This window comes from Mustela erminea, chromosome 9 (assembly GCF_009829155.1).
Source record: "Mustela erminea isolate mMusErm1 chromosome 9, mMusErm1.Pri, whole genome shotgun sequence".
NCBI lineage: Eukaryota > Metazoa > Chordata > Mammalia > Carnivora > Mustelidae > Mustela > Mustela erminea.
The window spans coordinates 1,796,676-1,817,205 of NC_045622.1; the positions used below are offsets into that span (position 1 = coordinate 1,796,676).

General features: G+C 46.5%; 2 protein-coding genes across 3 annotated transcripts in view; one reads left to right on the top strand and one right to left on the bottom strand.

The window, feature by feature from the left end:
* The window catches only part of PDGFD (platelet derived growth factor D), a 221,461-nt gene that overhangs the window by 93,419 nt on the left and 107,512 nt on the right, over positions 1 to 20,530 (bottom strand). The gene's annotated exons all lie outside the window — the stretch shown is intronic.
* On the top strand, positions 10,383 to 12,195 carry DDI1 (DNA damage inducible 1 homolog 1). The gene has a single exon (XM_032356403.1). It carries the CDS (start codon positions 10,680 to 10,682, stop codon positions 11,916 to 11,918), a length of 1,239 nt encoding a protein of 412 aa, XP_032212294.1. The 5' UTR covers positions 10,383 to 10,679; the 3' UTR covers positions 11,919 to 12,195.

Here is a 20,530-nt window from a genome sequence, read left to right on the forward strand (position 1 = left end):
CTACCTACGCTGTCCTAGAGGAAGCTGCCCGGCCACTCAGCCAGAGCGTCCGACACGGAGTCGTCTCCTAGCAGGATCAGAGCGCCGGGCTCACACCTCCACACCCAACAGTGAGGGGGGAAAGAATAGAAATTCTACTTGTATGTACTGTAACTGATCCACGTAGAAATAGTTTATTTTGTTGAAAGATTTATTTATTTATTTGGGGGGGTGAGGGGCAGAGGGCAAGAGAGAGAGAGAATCTCGAGCAGACTCCCTGCTGAGCACGGAGCCCGACACGGAGCTTGATCTCATGACCCTGAGATCACACCTGAGCCAAAATCAAGAGTCAGACGTTTAACCAAGAGAACCACCCAGGTGCCCCATTAAAGAGGTTTATAAATATAATCATTGAGTGCGTGAGCGAACTTTCTTTTAAGTAATGAGATGCATCACTAAAAAGGTTTGAAGGCCCTGCCAGGAAAGAGGTCAGATCTGTTGTCCAGTAGCCCCAGGATCAATGACCTCTGTCAACAGACCAGTTCTTGCAGGGAAATCTTAGATGGCTGCTCTCGACGGTGCCGGGAAGTCCTCCAAGCTTGCAACCTCGGGGCCTCACAGTTCCACTCACTGTCCGAATGCCTCTGGGGATCCACTCTGAGGGTCTGCTTTCCTCAGCTCTGTGATTTGCTTTTCGTTTTTTCTTTCAAAAGGCCTTTAAGGAAAGTGCCCTATGAAATGAGGCCCTCTCACTGTCCCATCTAATACATAAGGGTCCCAGGGATTCTAAATCATAGTTTATGGGAAGGACAATTCTTACATTCTTGGTATCCACCTCGACAGTCTGGCTGCATACAATACAAGCATTACTAACCTGATTCACTCTGCAACACTTTTCCACGCTTACTTATGGTGAATGGACTGTCTTTACACTGTGTTCTACTTAACCACCCTAGGAGCACCTTATGAGCACGGGCCTTGCTGTTTCCTTTCTGGGACCTACAAGAACACCTTGTAGGTTGTGATGGTTAAAAATGACCTTGAGGGGCGCCTGGGTGGCTCAGTGAGTTAAGCCTCTGTCTTCAGCTCAGGTCATGATCCCGGGGTCCTGGGATCGAGACCTGCATCGGGTTCTCTGCTCAGCGGGAAGCCTGCTTCGCCCCCTCTCTCTGCCTGCCTCTCTGCCTACTTGCGATCTCTGTCGAATAAATAAATAAAATCTTTTTTTAAAAAAATGACCTTGAATAAACTGTTGACATAATGTCTTATGAAAGGATCTGCTTCGTCTACCCTTGAAGCCTACTTCTTGGTTTTGAGACAGTTTTGGTGACAGGTCTTGCTCCTGTTTTGGGCAGCCCGGAATGCAAGGTGGAAAGGGGCAGAGACAGCTCTAAAGACACAAGAACACCCAACCCACGTTTAGAGGTGGTTAAAAATCAATCTGCGGATTTCCTTCAGGATTTGTAAATCCTATCCTCTCTTCCTACTTCTCCAGGTTGCTAATTACTGGGTCTACTCATATGAGGAAACAAGAACAAACTTTGGTAGGGTGTTTTTCTATTTACCAGTTAAATTTAAATTATCCGTTAAGTCTACATGGAAATCCCATGGGAAAGAGATTATTGTCCACATCCCCATTTTACATAAGAAGATGATGAAGCTCAGAGAAATCAGTGCTTTGTCCAAGGGCATTCAGATAATAAGAGGCAAACTCAGGGAACTTAAACCCTATTTTTATGACTTCAAAGCAACAAGAGGCTTTCTATCTCACTGGTCTGTATATCTTAACCAGTTCGTATGTGTGCATGTGTGAGAAAGTGAGAGAGCGAGAGTGAGACAGAGAGACAAGGGGACACAGAGAGAGAGAGAGGGAGAGGGGAGAGAGACTGTTTTTCCAGAACTGCAGTTACAGAACACTGTTGTTTCATGTAAGGATAGAATAACACATCTTGATTCCATTTTTGATCCTAGTTTCTGAAGATGCCCGTGTTTTGCTGACCTCCCTGTTGGTCAAAGAGGCAGCAGGAGTCAACAGTTTTCAAAGAACAGAACACACAGCTTTCTTTTTAAGAAGTGATTCACTCAGAGCCTATGAAAAGCGTAGCATGAATTTATTCCCTCTAATTGAGATGTCTTGTATCTAGGATGGTCCTCGTTATTGTAGGTGAGCAATTCCAGACCATAACAGAATGGTCTCACCTAGGACTGTGAAGGAGAAGTTTGGAAGACCTGAGGCCATTTGTGGGACAGGTGGGCCTCACACCCAACCACACACATTTCACCTCAAGCAGGAAGTGGCCACTGGATTGCTTTGGCTGTGGCTCTTTGTTTTTAAGCTGTTCTGCTGCAAATTCAAGAATGGATGATCCTGTATGCTCTAAACTTTTCTGTAATGAAACAGTCTGAAGAGCCCAACTTGAGTATCAGAGACGATGGCCACAGCAGGACTCCACATCGTTATTTTAATGGAACACCAGTTTATTTCATGTTGCATAAGTGGTAATTTACTAGTTATCCTCAGAACATCTGGTTCTGGGTCTCAGCCACAGGCACGAAGGGTCCAGCATGACTTGCCCTTCGAGATGAAAACCACTGCAGTAAGAACATAAGACAAAACCAAGGCTTTGGGCAAAATTCATAGTGTCTTAAGTTTTCTTGAAGAAAAATAAGGAAATGCAGAAAAATGACTCAAAAAGAGTTTTGTTAGGGTTGCCTGAGACCTCGATGTTTCATTTCATTTACAGTTTGTAAAGAAAAAAATAAATGATCTTATCTTCTTTCTCTTCAACATCAGAAATTGGGTCTCTGATTAGTTCTCATCCTCTGGAGGTCTCCAGGAAGAGACGACTTCTGTTCTGTGCATAAGGGGCCCTGAGATACTTCACCAACACATGAGGAAACAAGAGCCTATCAGCCGTTAAGCACATTTTATGAGCTGAAGGAATCAGAATATTCGTCAGTTGAATGGGAATGATAATGGCGCAGGGCTGGCATGGGAGACTCACGTCTCACAACAGAGGCAGCCCACAGAGACACTCACACCTCCAGACCTTTCTAATAACAGGCAGGAAAATGCTCTGTGTGGGATGCCATTAAGATGGTCTAAGAAAGAATCCTTGTACCTGGGCTGCTGAATTTAATTTTTCTGAGAGAAACAGAAGGTGAGTGGATTTCTCGTCTCTGGCTTTTTTTTTTTTTTTTTTTTTTAACGAAGATTTGTTTATCAGGCTTTGTTTTTCATTTTCATGGCTGGAATACAATGAAATCCTACTGACAGATGGCTTTAGCCGTGCTAATTACCACGGCGATCAATTAAGTCGGCTGCCTGTTTAGAAGAGAGAAAGCTACATACACGACAATCTGGAAATTCTGTCTTTCCTGGGACCATCGTAGAAACATCACCTATCGTGCATATAATTCATGAAATATCCAGGAGACCATGTTACCATGGCACAAGGGGCTTCTGTATTGGCTGGAGCCCTTCTCACTCTATCTTTGTCCTGCCAGGAAACTAGCGGAACTCCATGCTGTAGAGACCGGCGGACCCCAGGTGTCAGCTTAAACACAGTAACTTCCTCGTTACTAGCTTTGGAGGTGGCACGGCCCGGGGCTAGAGGTCTCCAATCCTTCACATCCGAGGAGACCGCACGCTATTATTTTGTGCTCTGCAGCTCACGCCTCATGGGTCGGGGTGAAGGCGTTCATGGTTAATTTCATGAAGTCTTGCATCATCTCATAGATATGTGTGTTGTCCCATCAACACTTTTAAAGCATGACAGCCACTAAGAACGCACAGTTACACTAATAGCAACCACGAGGACTTGTGGATATTCCTGAGGTAGCCTCTACCCATTCTCTGATGAAGTCTCCACACAGACCGGAGAGGAACCCAAGACAGGCGACGTGATGCCAACGTCTTGAAGGAATCTTCCACTCATAAAGCAGGAGAAGGCGAACTGAGGAAAAGACCGTGCAGAGTTCCGTCCGGGCACAACACAGGGCTCCTCATACAGCTAAGACTCCTTCACTAGTGAGGCTCTGACCAGAAGGAAGGAAGGAAATATGGGCGTCTCTTCTGTGTGTGCCTGTGTGGGTGCCCGTGTGATTGCCGGGGTCAGGGAGACTGCCCCTGTCCTACCATCCTACAGCACCCGTTCGGCTCCAGCATTTACAAGGACAGTGAACAGTAAGACATATGTGTGTGTGAGGAGAAAGGAGTCAAGTGCATGGTATTATAAAGGAAAGAGCTGCTCCTCAAACCCAGGCAGGTAAGACTGCACCATGACCAAATCCTGCTTCTGGGCCCAACGCAACAGTGCCACGAGCAGTGAGCCTTCCACAGGGTCCTGACCATGCCCTGAATGACCCCAACAAGGAACCTTTATCTCTTCTAAGCAAACACAGCATTTTACTTACACACCTATCATGATTCTTATTAACTTCTCTTATGTACAATAATTAAAAGTATGTAAGTCTGAGCTCTCCTCAGAGGTATTTTGTTCTTTGGAAGAGGAAAGCGGGTCCGAGTCATCCTTCTTCTGTTCTGGAATCTACTCGTCCAGTGACTTGCTTATAGGGTGCTGTCATTAAATCTTCACTATGAGAAATCATTAACATGTTTCTCAGCTCTTCTCCACATGAGGCAAAGCTTAACTAAGTCTGTAAATGGCAAACGAGTTTATGATTTTCCAAAGACATATTCTTCTGGACAATTATTGGAGCCAATTTAAGGCACTTCCAAAGAACAGCACTGTCCTCCCCCAGTTTCCCACCAAGAACGACTGTGCATGAAGAAGAGGAAGAGCAGAGAAATCACAAGTAAATTAGAACAAAATAAAAAACAAACACAAACAGTGGCTTCAGACCTTAGCAGCAGTAAGAAAGGACTCATGAAGATCTAGGGTGTGACACTTTGGCGGGGACTCCTGCCCTCTATAAGGCTGTGGCTACTTTCCCAGTCATGAAAACTCTTCTGCTCATACATCATGATCAACGCCCTTTATTAAGAACTTTGTAGGGCTCAAGTTTGAATAACATATCTTATATCAGAAAAACCCCCCAAAACCTAAGGTAGGAAACACCTCACACTGTAGTTTTAATGAGATAAAACTGTAATTTTTAAAATAAAAATATAATAGAAAGCTGCTAACTTGCAAAACCCTTTCCATTGTCTTCTAGTTTGATGCTTTACTCAAATATACATCATTGTTCTTGGAAGTAAAGGAATACTTGCTGATTGAATATTAACACCTCACAAGAAGGAACCAGGTAATTTTCTCATTTTCAGGATAACACATAATTATGTAAATGTAATGAGGAATTAATGATGATATTAGTGTTGATATTCTGACAAAGAAAATTTATGTTGAAGTTATTAAAGTGTATTTGAACTTATGGACAGGTCACACTGATATTTCTAAACTACAAGTGACGATGTCTTTGAAATGTGTTGATTATAAGTTTCCGAGAAAGAGTAAATATTAAAAAATGGTTTGAACTTCTTTCCTCAATCACAGCTGAATTCAAAACATCATAAGTCCCCATTATCATTACTTCTACTATTTTGTTACATGGTTATTCTCCAAAGAGCAAAAATTTTAAAAAATGGAAACATTCTTTTGTTAAGGCACATTGGAAGTGAAGACACAATAATAAACCCAGGAAATCATATTTTTGGAAAGATTATATTTACTTATTTGAGAGAGAGAGCGAGCAAGTGGAGGGAGAGGCAGAGAGAGGTGGGGAAGCAGACTCCCCACTGAGCACGGAGCCAGATGTGAGGCTTGATCCCTGGACCCCGAGATCATGACTTGAACCAAAACCAAGTGTCAGATCCTTGACCAACTGAGCCACCCAGATGTCCCCATAAATTGTTTATAGCATGTCTTTAATTTACTACGTTAAGGTTATCTCATCTAAGTATTTCTTTCACAAATTATAAGTAATCTATAAATCTCCATTAATAAGGTGTGTGTCCTACACCCGAGTAAATTCTTATATGATTAAGACACTGGAGGAGGCCATAAGGCACAAAATCGTAGCAGCAAACTTTCCTAAAAATAAGTACATACACACACATGTATATATAGACTTGGAAAGTAAATCCAAAGCCAAAATTCTATAAAGCCAAAAGCTATCAAGAGATATTATTTTCAACACACAATATATAACTTAGAATGCATCGCTTTTCATGATAAAATGTTAAAACAGTAATCTGTAAAATAGAGCAATAAATACAATGTTTCCTAAAAGTGCTCCCTGCTGGAAAATGACATCATCTTTTAATTGCACATTTAAAGTGATTGAAAACACGCCCAGACTGAGTGTGCATTTGCTGACCTTCTCTCCCCCAAACATGTATATTTGTGTGTGTATGTGTGTGTGTGTGTCTTCTGTCCATATTCTGTCTCCTTATAATAGGGAAAAACTCACTAGCTGGGGTGCCCGCGGGTTGCCACAGACTAAATTGTCAGGTCTCATGAGTTTCTTCAATTACGTGACTGTTTATACATTTATTTAACAGGTTCTATTACGGTGTTTAAGTCTCAAAGATGGGCACCATTAAACCTCTCCAATGGGAAACCCTCAAACATACGAATAAAAGCTTGAACTTTCATCAGAGTATCGTCAATGGGTCTATTAAATAATTATCCAAGGAAAGAAATGTTGCTCCTTTGCAAGAGAGGAGGCACAATTACTGTATTATTATAAAGCAAATGGGAGAACAGGGGGAAGAATTCAGTTTAACCTCTAGACCAGCTTTGAAAATACTGCATCTTTCCTAAGTTGCTTTGAGAATTTCGGGTGAAGATTACTCTGAATGTCTCGATTACACTTTATTTTTAAAGTAATAGCAGCCACACATTTCAAGGAAGGAATCTTCCTTGAAAGATTCAAGGAATCTTTCAAACACAGCAAGTTAATACATTCACTTAATGTAATCTGATCATTATAGATGCTACATACAGACATTTATGCCGCTACTCCTTTTTTCACAGAAAAGACATTTATTTGTTTTGCAAAGCAAGACATGGAACTTTAAGCTGTCGGCTGACTGTGCTAAGTGAAACCCTCAATTATCTGGATTTTTTGTGGCATTAAGGGTTTATAAAGAGGCACATTATAAAGGGCATTATTTATTCCAAAAAATAACTTCAGGCCTGTTTACTTGGCCAGCATGAAATCAGTGTCATCTTTTCTATTTTCTGGGTATTTAGGCTGAAAAATGAGAATTGATTTTCTGAGCAATAGCCACGAGACCTTGCAGGGGTCTCACTTAACCAAAGAAAGGATTGATTATGTTCCCATGTTACACTTACCAAGGAAGAAAAAGCAAGAGAACATACTTCACTGTGACCCCTCAGAAGTTATAACCACCTCCAGCTGCATGGGTCTGCACGTCTAGGTAAGTCCGACAGCCTGTTTCCCAAGAGCCTGTGCAGCGGGAATTTATGGTGTGTGGACATTTCACTTTTAGGAGTATTTATACATGCTCCCAAGGTTATTACATAATCAGAGCAAGTTTTTAATTACAATTTTGAGGTAACATAACTACATATCTGGTATCTGAATCACCCACAGTGCTGAGGAGAATGAAAGAATCCTACAATATAGAGAGCCCCAGAAGGCTGTGGTTAGTGTTTCGGATTCCAGAACGCTACAGAGATGTAAGGCCTGAGGGGTGGGTGGACTAGAGAACACTCAGCCCCCCACTAATCCTGATGGCCTGTGTGATCCTTCTAGGGAGGAGGGCACTTATTGGCCAGACCGTGAGGTTTCTTGCTTTCCACTGTGTTCTCAGAAAATGGTGAAAAGAGTAAAAGGCACATAAATGCAAAATGCCAACAACAGAATTACAGCAAGATAATAAAACAGACTGCATAAAGCTTAATTACGTTCAGTATGAAAGCCATGGTAATATGAAAAAAAAAAAAAGGTATTAGCTTCTTTTGATGTGAACCTCAGATTCTTGCTTTGCCTCCCCGAAAAGAGGAAAATCTTACTTTACAAAAATAACTGCACCCACTGTTTAAGAAAACAAAACCCCTGCATTATCTCTTTAACTTACTAAGATTTTAAAACTGAACTGTGCAAAGCTGGTTGGCAGGAAGGGAAAAGGGACTGGGCCTGGGAGCCTTGCTGGCTTCTGGCAGAGTCGTCTGGACGCGACAGGTCTCAGCGCGCAGCTGCTCTCGAGCTCAGTGGCACCATGGCTGGTCTCTGAGGATCTGCTCGGGACGCCAAGAATTACAAAGGAAATTTATTAACTTAATATTTTGAGTCAAAGCACCATCCATCTCCGCAAATAGCAAAAACCTGCTCTAAATAATTCAAAATTTTCTCCAGGAAAATTATGCTAGATTCCCCCCCATCTTAAACGTTAAAAAATCCTCCTTCTCCTGCAGTGCTGCTGCCTTACTGGTTATGGGTGTGAAGCTGGGGATGGTGCTTCTCGGCCTGCCATGTCTACCCGCCCTGGCTGACTTCTCACCCTCTCTCTAAGCCCAGCACTTTCAGGAAGCCTTCCCTGCCTGACCCCCTCTCCACAGGCTGCATCAGTTTTCCAGATATTATCCATTTCTCCTGTGGTGTACTGATTTTCTGGTATTTTTTTAACCACCCCAAAGTGTGTGTGTATGTGTGTCCATATGCATGTACACCTGCATGTGTGTATGTGTGTGCACATGTGTATGTGTATGAATGCGTGTGCATATATGTGCTCTGTGCATGTGCATGCATGTACATGTGTGGGTGTGGGTGTATGCACGTGTGTCTCTGTAGGCAAGTATGTGTATATGCAGGCATATGCATTCGTGCATGTGATGCATGTGTGTACATGTGTGCATGTGTGCATGTGTGTGTGCAGGTACAGGCCTTTGTGTCTGCATGTGTGCATACATGTGTGCACATGTGTGCATGTGTGTGGGTACATGTATTTGTGTGTGTCTGTGTGTGTGTGCAGATGTGCACACGTGCATGTGTCCTCTTTCAGACTGTGGCTTCTCTACGAGCACGGCCTGCACTTAACACAATTTGTACGTGCATCCCTGGAATGCAGCACACGCTCCACACACACTGGGCATTGAGCCAACGTTTCCAATGTGAATGAACAGGAGTATGGAAATACAATGATAATGAGAGCACGGAGTGAGATGCTATCCTTTCTCTGAGACAAACACGAGAATGAGAAGCTAAGACAGGCCTCGAAGCTGATGCAACCTCTCACAGTGCCCGTCTTCTGACAAAACTCGACATAACGAGGGGGTGGGGCAGAGCCGAGGATGCTGACTGACACCCGTGAGAAGGCCAAGCCAGGGAACAGGAGCTCCTCATAAACACTTAGAGAAATACAGAGAAAGACAAGTGGTGCTCAAGGGTTTCTACCTGTCGCCACCCGGCCGGAAGGACCTCTCCCCTGTGCCCTGTGAGCCTCCACTTGGGGGGGGGTGGGCAGCGAGCCCTGCGTCCGAGCCAGAACCACAGACAGCCCCCGGAGAGGCCTCCGTGACCCATCTTACTCCAGAACCAGGTCAGACCGGTCTCCTCACACGTTCATCCCACACGCCCGCTGAAGGCAACGGCCTGCTGGGAAGGGGGCTTGAATTTCCGAGACCCTCTGTGTTACCCATACCATGTGTTCCTTTACGCTCCCCACATCCAGTGGCTGACCGGGGCCTGTCTGTCCTACTCAAGGACCACACTCATGGTCATTGGCTTTGGTCCTCGCATTTCCAGCTCCTAGCAGCAGCGTCCTCTCTGAACCAACAAGGAAGCGTCTACCTGGCCGTCCTGCCACCAAGTGTCCTTCACGGGTTGTGAGAAACCACTTCCTTACATTAAATGAAAACACACACACACACACAAGAAACGACAACAACAACAAAACCACCACAAACACCTGCTTTGAATCCTTCCCGTTCCCCTTCTCGCTTTTCTCTTTTCCTTCCCTCCCGTTTTATATTTTTGGGGGAGGACTTTTGCTTATGGATACTGCTTACAGCCCTCGGATTCACGTAGAACTCTATAACCCCTGCTGATCATTTTCTTTTCAGCTTCATATCCTGCCCTTTAAAATCACGGACACAAACCCTTTTCTCTGGAAAACAGCAGGCCTGGTCGTGAGTTCGGGCTCCTGTCATTCTTGCCTGGAGTGCCACTCTCTCAGCCTGGGTTTTCTGAGTCACCGCTGACCACCAGTTCCCCCAGAGGGTGAGGTCCCCGCCATCAGGGGCCAGGGCTGACCCCTCTTTCTTGCCCAGCATCCCGCATGCTGCCGGCCCCGGGAAACCCGCACTCCCTCCCTGTCCGGGGCCCACGGAAGAGCCCAGGGAACTCCGCTCTCCAGTGAGCACGCTGGAACCGGCCCAGCTGTCCAGGAAGAGCTGAATCGTCTCTTTGTGGTCCCGGACACAGCAGGGTTGGCAGCGGGGCCCGGCGTCGGGCGCCTCCGAGGGAACGGGGCTCCGAGTTCCACGCGGCTGCACACAAATGAGTGTGGAACGCACGCGGCCTCCTCCGCGTTCCGAGCGGCCGAGCGGCCGGCAGGGAGGCTGGGGAGCGGCTGGGCCTCGCGCAGACGTGGGTGGCCCCGAGCCCAGGCCGCGCGAGAGGGGAGCAGCAGCACCACCGGCGGGACCGCCCCAGCCAGCAGGAGGACACCCCGATGCCCGGTGCCCGCCGCGCCCGCCCGGGCCCATGCCATGCTGGTCACCGTGTTCTGCGTGCGGAGGGACCTGTCCGAGGCGACCTTCTCCCTCCAGGTCAGCCCTGACTTCGAGCTCTACAACTTCCGCCTGCTCTGCGAGCTCGAGTCCGGCATTCCCGCCGCCGAGACCCAGATCTTCTTCCTGGAGCGGCTCCTGGCCGACGACCGGCGCTCCCTGGGCTCCTACGGCCTCCGGGACGGCGACGTGGTGGTGCTGCTGCAGAAGGAGGGCGCGGGCCCGCGGCCGCCCGGACGCACGTCCAGCCTGGCGCGGCCCGACCCCGCTGGCGTAGCGGTGCCCGGCACGTCCAGCTGCCGCCCGCCGCCCGCGCCGCCCCCGCCGCCCCGCGCCCCGCAGCCGCCCCGCGCCCCGCAGCCTCTCCGTGCCCCGCAGCCGTCCCACGGCCTGGGCTCCGGGGAGAAGATGACGCGCGCGCAGGGTCTGGACAGCCCCGCCCTGATCCGCAGCCTGCTGCTGTCCAACCCGCACGACCTGTCTCTGCTCAAGGAGCGCAACCCGGGCCTGGCCGAAGCCCTGCTCAGCGGGAACCTGGACGCCTTCTCCCGCGTCCTCCTGGAGCAGCAGAGGGAGCACGCCCTGCGGGAGCAGGAGCGGCTGCGCCTCTTCACGGCCGACCCGTTCGACCCGGAGGCTCAGGCCAAAATCGAGGAAGAAATCCGGCAGCGCAACATCGAGGAGAACATGAGCATCGCCATGGAGGAGGCGCCGGAGAGCTTCGGGCAAGTGACCATGCTCTACATCAACTGCAAGGTGAACGGACACCCTCTGAAGGCCTTCGTGGACTCCGGGGCCCAGATGACCATCATGAGCCAGGCGTGCGCCGAGAGGTGTAACATCATCCGGCTGGTGGACCGCCGCTGGGCCGGCGTCGCCAAGGGCGTGGGCACGCAGAGAATCATCGGCCGGGTGCACCTCGCCCAGATCCAGATCGAAGGCGACTTCCTCCAGTGCTCGTTCTCCATCCTGGAGGACCAGCCCATGGACATGCTGCTAGGCCTAGACATGCTCCGCAGACACCAGTGTTCCCTCGACCTGAAGAAAAACGTGCTGGTGATCGGCACGACCGGCACGCAGACGCCCTTCCTTCCCGAGGGAGAGCTGCCGCCGTGCGCCAAGCTGGCGTGCGCGGCTGGGCAAGAAGAGCCTCCAGACAGGGAAGCGGCGGGTGCTATTAAGCATTCAGTCAAGGATTTAGGACGGAAAAAGCGTTGAAATGGGTTATGAATATGCCACCGTCTTGAGGGAGCCCCAGGTCCCAGGAGATTCTAAAACACGGGCTCCCTGGCAGTGTAATCATTAAACACATCAGTAACAACCGAACCTGGCTCGGGGACTACCTTGTGGGATCCGCCCCTATGCGACTCCAGATTGCATGATCTTGGCCTCTCCTCATTTCCCTTATCCAGAGGTCACCAGGCCTCAACCCTGGGAAGGCTCTGGAGGCTCTGTGTGATTTCCGGGGAACCCACGGAAGGACACAGGTCTCTGTCCCACCAGGTTACAGGGTGGGGCAGGGGTGTCCAAACCAGATACTAATCTGCAGATTCCCTAGAAAGAGCCATCACTGCAGGCCCTACCAGACAGCTGCACAAAACGACTTCAAATGAGCATTAACAATCATTTATATTTAGAGAAATATGCCTATTTTCCAAAATTTCGTTTCTTTGAGAAAGAGCTTAGACACGGTGAGTCAGTTACACATGAGCTGATTAGTCCTCACAACGCCTGTTTTGGACAGTCCAGAGGTCGATTTCCTCGTATTTCATGTCTTCCCTTCCACTGGACTCCCCTAGAGTCACACTCCCTTGAAATCTGCCCCTGCAGGCTCTTTTTGCCATATTTAAGAAAACGGATTTTTCTCCAGGAAGTCTGAAATAATGTTCTCTTTCCCCTGCATTCAAAGAAAGCCTGGTCATAAAACGAAGGCCAGCAAGTAGACTTTTTTTTTTTCTTTTTTAATTATGATACATCTTAGAAGCCTCATGGTTGTCACGGTGGGCCAGTGGGAAGTAGGAGCAGGCAGTGGTCCAGATCCCTAATACTCATTTCAACTAAATCATCTTTGTTTAAAAACAAAACAAAACAAAAACCAAAGCTCTGCTTACACATTAAGCTGCTACAGAAATATAATGTGAACAGAGGGTTTTCCTGTTAGAATAACATCTGAAAACCTCTCAACAAGAAGACGCATGAGCCCTCACTCAGCTGCGTGATCCATTCAAACAACCCACCCCGCGTCACTCCTGGAAGATCCCAGACCCGTTACATCCGTAGCAAAAACCCCTGACACGCAGGTCCAGCGGCCTGAGGCCCGCAGATTCGGAGGACATTTCAGGGCAGGAACCCATCAAGACTGGGATCAGAACGGTGCGAAGTCAAGAAACACATGCTCTGATTCTAGCTCTGGAGTACTTGGGCAAGTCAGGTCCCTTTTTATACAACTCCTGATTTCTCTTCTGTAAATTACTTTGGAGGAGAGAGACATTGTCAGGTACAAAGACTACATTATGATCGAGGGCATCCTTTAAATTATTTTATTTTCCCAACAAAATCAAAAGCCACTCAAGGCACTCCCAAAGGCTACAGGGAAAAAAAAAAAAGTCCTTCCCTACTATCACCTTTCCCGACCATCACCTTTCCCTATCATGCCTTTCTTGGTCTGCTTCTTGGTGAGATGAACCATCGTATTTCTCAAGCATCCCCTCTCCCCCTCCAGCTGACATTAGTTTACCTCTCGTGTTCTTCCTCAGTACAGATGCTCCCATGCTCACGAGCCCCAGACTTGTCTGCATTCATACCAAGTCTTATTATGCCCACTGAACTGCTAAAAACGAGCGATGAACAGGCTTCTTTTCTACTTTCACTTCTAAGTACTCAGCAAATGTAACTAACCAAATGGAGGAAGAAATCCAGAGTAAAGCCAGGGGTGAGCATTTAATGCCTGTCACTATATGAAAACAGACCCGATAAACACAAGGATTCCTTCACAGAACATGCATGTTTCCCGGCAGTTTCCACCAGGCTGTGTTTCTAGGGCCATTTATGGAAAACGCACACCCCACACGCATATGCCCTATGGGACTGCTCAACATGAAAGTTTGATACGGGGCGCCTGGGTGGCTCAGTCGATTAAGCAGCTACCTTCAGCTCAGGTCATGATCCTGGGGTCTGGGGATCGAGCCCCGCGTTGGACTCCCTCTTCAGTGGGGAGCCTGCCTCTCCCTCTCCCTCTGCCTGCTGCACCCCCCTGTTGTGCTCTCTCTGTCTGTCAAATAAAATCTTAAAAAAAAAAAAGTTTGATATAGAGTCCATCAGGATATCTAACCCATAAAAGCTGATCTAAACAATCATCAGGTCTTTAAGCTAAAAGATGATTTGCACCCCATCAAATCCAAACATACCCATCCTCCCTTCTCAGAGGACCTCCCTTCTCAGAGGTAGCTCTGGTGTCTCAGGACCAGTCTCAAGAGTAATTCTCTGGTTCTTGTTTTGAGCTGAACTCTATTTTTCCATAAGTTCCAATAAATATGTCTTCACTCTTCTGCTTCCAAGGCTTAATTTAATTAATATAATTTCTCTGGCATGAAATAATCCTTTTAGTATATGAAATCAATGTCATTTGAGTATTCCCTTTTGTAAGCTGTCACCAGATTATTTAACTATCTCTCATAGCATAAGTTTGGAGTCACATAAGAATTTCTGTCAAGTTCCTTTGGACATATTCCAGCTTCTGCAAATATTACTCGAGTAAATGAGTTGATGAATTAAAAATACTTTATTGAACTGAAAAGCAATGATCTCAAAGAAAAAAAATCAATAAACAGTGAATTAATTAAGCAATGTCCTTCCTGATTAATTTTTAACATCATTGTCTTTCGAATCAGAAAATATTTTAAAAATTAGTTTTATGGATTTAAATCTTGACTCAATCCTGTGTACACTTGAATAAATTCTAATCAATTAAATTTTAAATGGATTAGTTTTAGTAAAAGGTAGCATCTTTTGTATGTCTATCATGTAAGTTAGGTGCGATGCAAGGTACCTTGCGTGTATTACTGCCATCGATCCTCAGAATAAACCCTCCAAAGAGTTGCTCTTAATCTCATTTAACAGGTGAGAAATTCAGGCCTCAGAATGATGGAACACTGAAATACCCAAAGCTTTGTTGATGACAATATAGATTTTAGATTGTGACCCAAGTTCACGTCTCTCTCTCTCTCACACCCCCCCCACACACGTACAAATGGGCACAGATGCACACACGCACATGCACACAGAATGCACACACATGCAGATAAGTAGAAATGCACATGTGGGCACATACACAACATGCACACATGCACACACATGCTCACATGGGCATGTATTCATATGCACAGACATGTGTACACACATGCACACACATGTGCACATGAGCAGGTGCATACACATGGACACACATGGGCATATGTGCACATGCACAGGAGCACACACATGCACACACAAGCACAAGTGCACACATGAGTGCAATGCATATGTGGACATACATGCATGCAAAGGGGCACATGCACATGCACACGTGTGCACACAAACACACATGCAGACACATGGACACATGCACACCCATGTGCACATGGGCATATGTGCACGCGCACAGGAGAACATGCATACACACATGAACACATGAAAATGTGTGCACACGTGCACATATATGCATATGTCAGGAGCAGTGCACATGCACACATGTGTGCATACGAACACACATGCACAAACACACACGTGCACACATGTGGGTGCACACACGAACACATGTATGCACATACGTGCGCACACATGCATAAACCAGTCTGTATCTCTGAAACAAAACGATTGTTGAAAAAACATGAAATGTATCCTTCCCCAGTCTATTACTCTGAACAACTCTATTTCTATTAAGTAAACCTATTGGGCGCCTCCCACTCATTGCATCCCACGAATGTATCCTGACCCACAATCTGGAAAAAAACTGGACTCACCACATCACTGAGTTTTGGGCTTTCTGGTATGAGAAACGCCACATTCTCTCCACGACTCAACCTTCTTTATCTGTCACATTTGAGTCTTAGCTACCAGCAAAAAATGTTAGAAAACATCACTAACGCAGATTCTCACATCCACATGTGATGAGACTGTATACAGAAGTTTTCATGAAAGGAGTGAGACCGCAGTGCTCAGGGGCCTCCTCCGCTGGGACGGATGCCGGTGCACACCCGCTGCTGTTTAAGTGAAACAGCAAACACCTGTGGGAATTGACCAAACACCACCAGCGAAGACGACCCCAGAGAAGCAGCCCACGGGGCACACGCGACAATTATTTGTTGAACTCCAGTGAAGGAAGCAGAGCGACCGTCGCTGATGCTGGACCACAAGACAAACATGCTCTCCTCCTAAAGTTCAGGTTGCTAGTCTCCAGCTTGCAACATCTGCTGTTGGGGACTATCTACTCCTGGAGTAGATAGTCTACTACCTGGACAGTGATGAACAAATCTTGGTTTTCCGTCTTCCATGAGAAATCAGGATAAAGCACACCACACGATGAAAACAACCTAACCCTGTTAAAGACAGCAAGCCCTTTAAAAAACGCCCGTTAATCTCCTGGTTTCTCCTAATGTCCATTTAAATGCCCATCTTACCGAAAAGGAAATCAGACTGCAGATAAGCATGCATTTCAAGACTGCAGTAGCCCATTCTGCCACCGTTAAACCAGGAGACGGATGTTCGAGATTTGTAGAACATATAGACTCAACTTCTTACAATAATAGCAGATCATAAAGTCTCTCCTGTTTCTAGGGGAAAACCCATTTCTCCCGCAAAGAGAAAGAAATAGATGTCTCCATATATGAATTCACCTTCACTGCAGGCACTAAATGTTGCCTTTAAAAAAAAAAAAATTGAGAGAGAGAATCAAGAGAGAGAGCACATGGGGTGGGGGTGGGGCAGAGGGGAGGGGGAAAGGAGACTCCCCGCTGAGCGGAACGCCATCCCAGGACCCTGAGATCAATGACCTGAGCCGAAGGCAGACCCTTAACCAACTGAGACACTCAGGCACTCCTAAACACTGCCTTTTTGAAGAGAATCCTGCCTTTATTTCAGAGGCCATTGCGGACATCCAACATTCCATAAAGAAAAATGTGAGCGAATGGTGGGGGAGTAATCTGGGATTCACACCAGGGGGACATGGCTGCGGAAGATGGTAATCAATGCTAACATTCACAGGGGTTCTTTGAGGGTAACAAGAGCCTCGAGAACCAGAGAGGAACAATGTTAAATAACAGTAGAGGAGGAAGAGGGGATTTAAAAAACCCTGAAAAATCCGTGCCGCTCTTCAAACGAATTCTCTCTTGGTTTAACTGTAGTCTCACAAGGGGGGTGGGGAAGGAGCTGAGATTAAGGGTTAGCTCTTAGGGCCATAAGACTCACCCCTCCTTGGCCAGTTACCCAAAATGAACATGGTATCACATTCCGGCCTGAGTCCAACATGTTTTGAACCCTGGCTTGTTTGCATGTCTGAATCCACCAGTTTGAATCTCAGAATTTCTAGGAGTCTGGGATCAGATAAATGGGGTCTGTGGTCCTGCTGTGGGTTTCTTCAAGAATCCGATTAACAGGCTGTGGAGATGAGCGTACCTGTGTGACTTTGTCTCTTATGACTGCCCTGAATGTTTTCTAATGGTTTCTCTCTCCCCCACCCAACCCCCGCCCCAAGGAAAGATTTTTATGGTGAATCCAGCTTTTCTATTTCTAATCAGTAAGGCTTATTTTAAGGACACCCTCAGAAAAATCACAAGATAATTTGCTCCTGTGTTAAAGTCTGGACAACATGGGCTGTCCTCCAGGTGGGAGACAAGTATCTATTTTCCTACTGTTAATGGACATATTGATGCTGTGTCCCAGCAGAATAGACACTGATTACCAACACAGGCGTATCCCAGGTAAAATAATTACTTAACACCATCAAATCCTCACCCTACAACATCAATCACTATTCTAAAATCTTCCTCTACTAGCACCTCAATACAAGGAAGTTGACATGAAGAGGAGAATTAATTTAAAATTACATTAATTCACATAGTCTCCCTTCAGACCCATGTCGTGTCTAGGATTTAATTAGTCTATCTGTCAGAAAGTATCAAAGTTTTGCATTCATTGACACGACTAAAAATTCAATATACCTTTTCAAGAGTCCAGTCACTGTCCTGTGTCACGCTGAGCGACAAGGAAAAATGAGTCACAGTCTTTGCTTTTAAAAGTTAGAAATGAGAGGAACTAGAAAAAAAAATGCCAAGTAAAGGGTTGCAAAATAATATTGTATTCAGTGCTGAATCATGAAATACAGAATATGAGTTCAGCAGATGATCTTCTGTCTCCTGGGGTGCTAACTGCATTATGGCAGGATCTTTTGGGTGAGATCTTATTGAGCACCTACAGTATACCAGCACTATTCAGGTGCTGCGCTTGCAGCAACAATTTTCGGGTGTCCATCTGGTGCTTTTAAGCTATAGCCAGGCAAATGGGAGAATCTGTCCTTCTTCAAAGATGGGTCATTCAGGGTTGCTTTGAAGTGACCCAGCCAACCGAGCCAGCTAGCCTGTGGCAAAGTCTCAGGGCAAGTTTCAAGGTGAAGTCTGTGGTCTGTTCCTGCCTTGATCCACAGTGACACTGTGCTCAATCTCCTTCCTGTGGTGGGCTTCGTCTTGGAGCAAGGTTTGACAACTGCAAACAAATACTTTTCTCCCAAGCTAATGGAAAGGCTTAGGGCTCACACAATGCCTGAACAACCAGCAAAACAGGCAGGAGAAATTAACTACCGAGATGAGTCCATTTAAGGGAACATTTGTCACACACTCGAACTCCAGGGAATCAGAACTGGGGTTCTCAAGGCCGATGAGAAACCAACCAGATGGTGCCTTATCTAAATGTTTGGGGATTTTGAAAACCTGGGATGGGGCCCAAATTCCCAAGAAAAATCTAGTAAGCGTTGGAACTTCCTAAAGTGACAATAACCTCGTTCATAACTATGTCTCTCGTCCTTGGCATTTTGTATGAGGCCAACAGTACCCGCTTAACAAATCTAGATTCAAAGAACGAATACACGGAAAAGCTCCACATTTATTAACAAGCTGATGTAGAGAAAGTGTGACTTTTTATTTAATTATTTTAATGTAAAAGTATGGAAGGTATAACTAAATTATATAGAGAGACAGATTATCTTTGTATCATTAGAATAAACGTGTTGGGTTAATAACATGGTTGGTATTTACATGTACAGATTTCAATGTAAGTGATCCAAGAAATCAACCCTCAAGTGCTTTTTATCTGGTAAAGTCGCCAACTGCTCTACTCCAAGGATAATTTAGCTAGTATTTGCCGGGGCCAAATCACTCCGGTTTGAAAACCAACCGTCTAGCCTCCTAGAAATTCCACCAGTCCTGGGCAGACTGGAGCAGTCCATCGCCCTCCAAATGCTGGAAGGGGTCTTTAGTTTAAGGCACACAAACATGCTGTGGGAACCTCCCAACGAGCTGCAGGCTTCAAAGGACGGAAGGACCGATGAGCCGTGTTGCCAGCACATGTCCTAACACTTGCCGGATGAAGAACACCCTTGCCTAGTAGCACGGGAGACGTGACCTCACTGACACGCATTCCTCCCGCATGTGCGCACTGGAGAGGTGATCGCTTTAAAACTCGTGACAAAGCCACATCCTGAAAGAAGTACTAGAAGAATTTAGTCGAAGGGCCCTGTACAAATTTTTTTTTTCAAGAAAATCCACAATATCTCTGAAATTGACAAAGCTGCTTTAATTGTCAAGACTTCTTAGAAGCGGGTATATACTGAGACCATACAACATGAAAATCAAGAGTGGAAACTGATGTCTGAAAATGGGAGCACGGGGCCCTCAAAATAACCAGGTCAAATACCGATGACCTCGGGTCATCCTGAAGAAGCAGCAACAAAACGAAATCACGTCCGTGTTTACACTCGGGATGGACTGAAGTCTAAAGTGAATCCCAGGTCTGGCACTGGAAGGGGCTCTCTGGACAGAGGAGCAGCAACGTCAGAACGGCAGAAAGACGAAGAATGACGTCACGCTCGCATTTACTGGGAGCTGCTGTGGGGCTCCGAGGAAGGGCAAGGCGCAAGGACGAGAGGCGAAGGCAGGGCTGCCCGCGGGAAGCAGGAGACCAGCGGGTTTCTGAGAAGAAGAGGAGCTCACGGACGGCTGGGGAAGCCGACACGCAGCGGCTCCACTGAGTTTGCGGTTGAGGAGGGGAAGAGGCACGGAGGACCCCCTACGCGGCAGAAAGCTGTACAGAGTGGGGGGCTACGAGGCCAGGAGAGGGCGCAAGGCTTGACAATAACGTTGCCGTGGAAGCTGAGGTCTGGGAAGGTTCTAAGGAAAACAGGTCAGCCACTAACCTCCAGAGTACCAAATGGCCAAGAGAGAATTTCACCTTCGCCCCAGAAGGACAAGAAAGCCCGAGACCAGAGTGGCTTTCAGAGGACTGAGGGACGGACGTGGAGGACCTCGGTGGAACCAGAAACACGCACACAAGCCGACTCTTCCTACCCAGCCAGCCGGTCCTTCAGTCCGCTGGTTGGTAACTCCCCTTCGAGCTTATCTCCTCAAAAATGTAGAAGGAACTGATATTAAGAAAAACTGTATATAAATATACCGGAGCCAGTGTTCCCAGCATTATTCCATCAGAAACAACGGCCTGACGTTAAAGCACCAGATGGGCCGTCGCAGTAGAACAGAAACAAAGACATTCTCTGTTCAAACACCGCCAAGTGCCATCACTTGTAT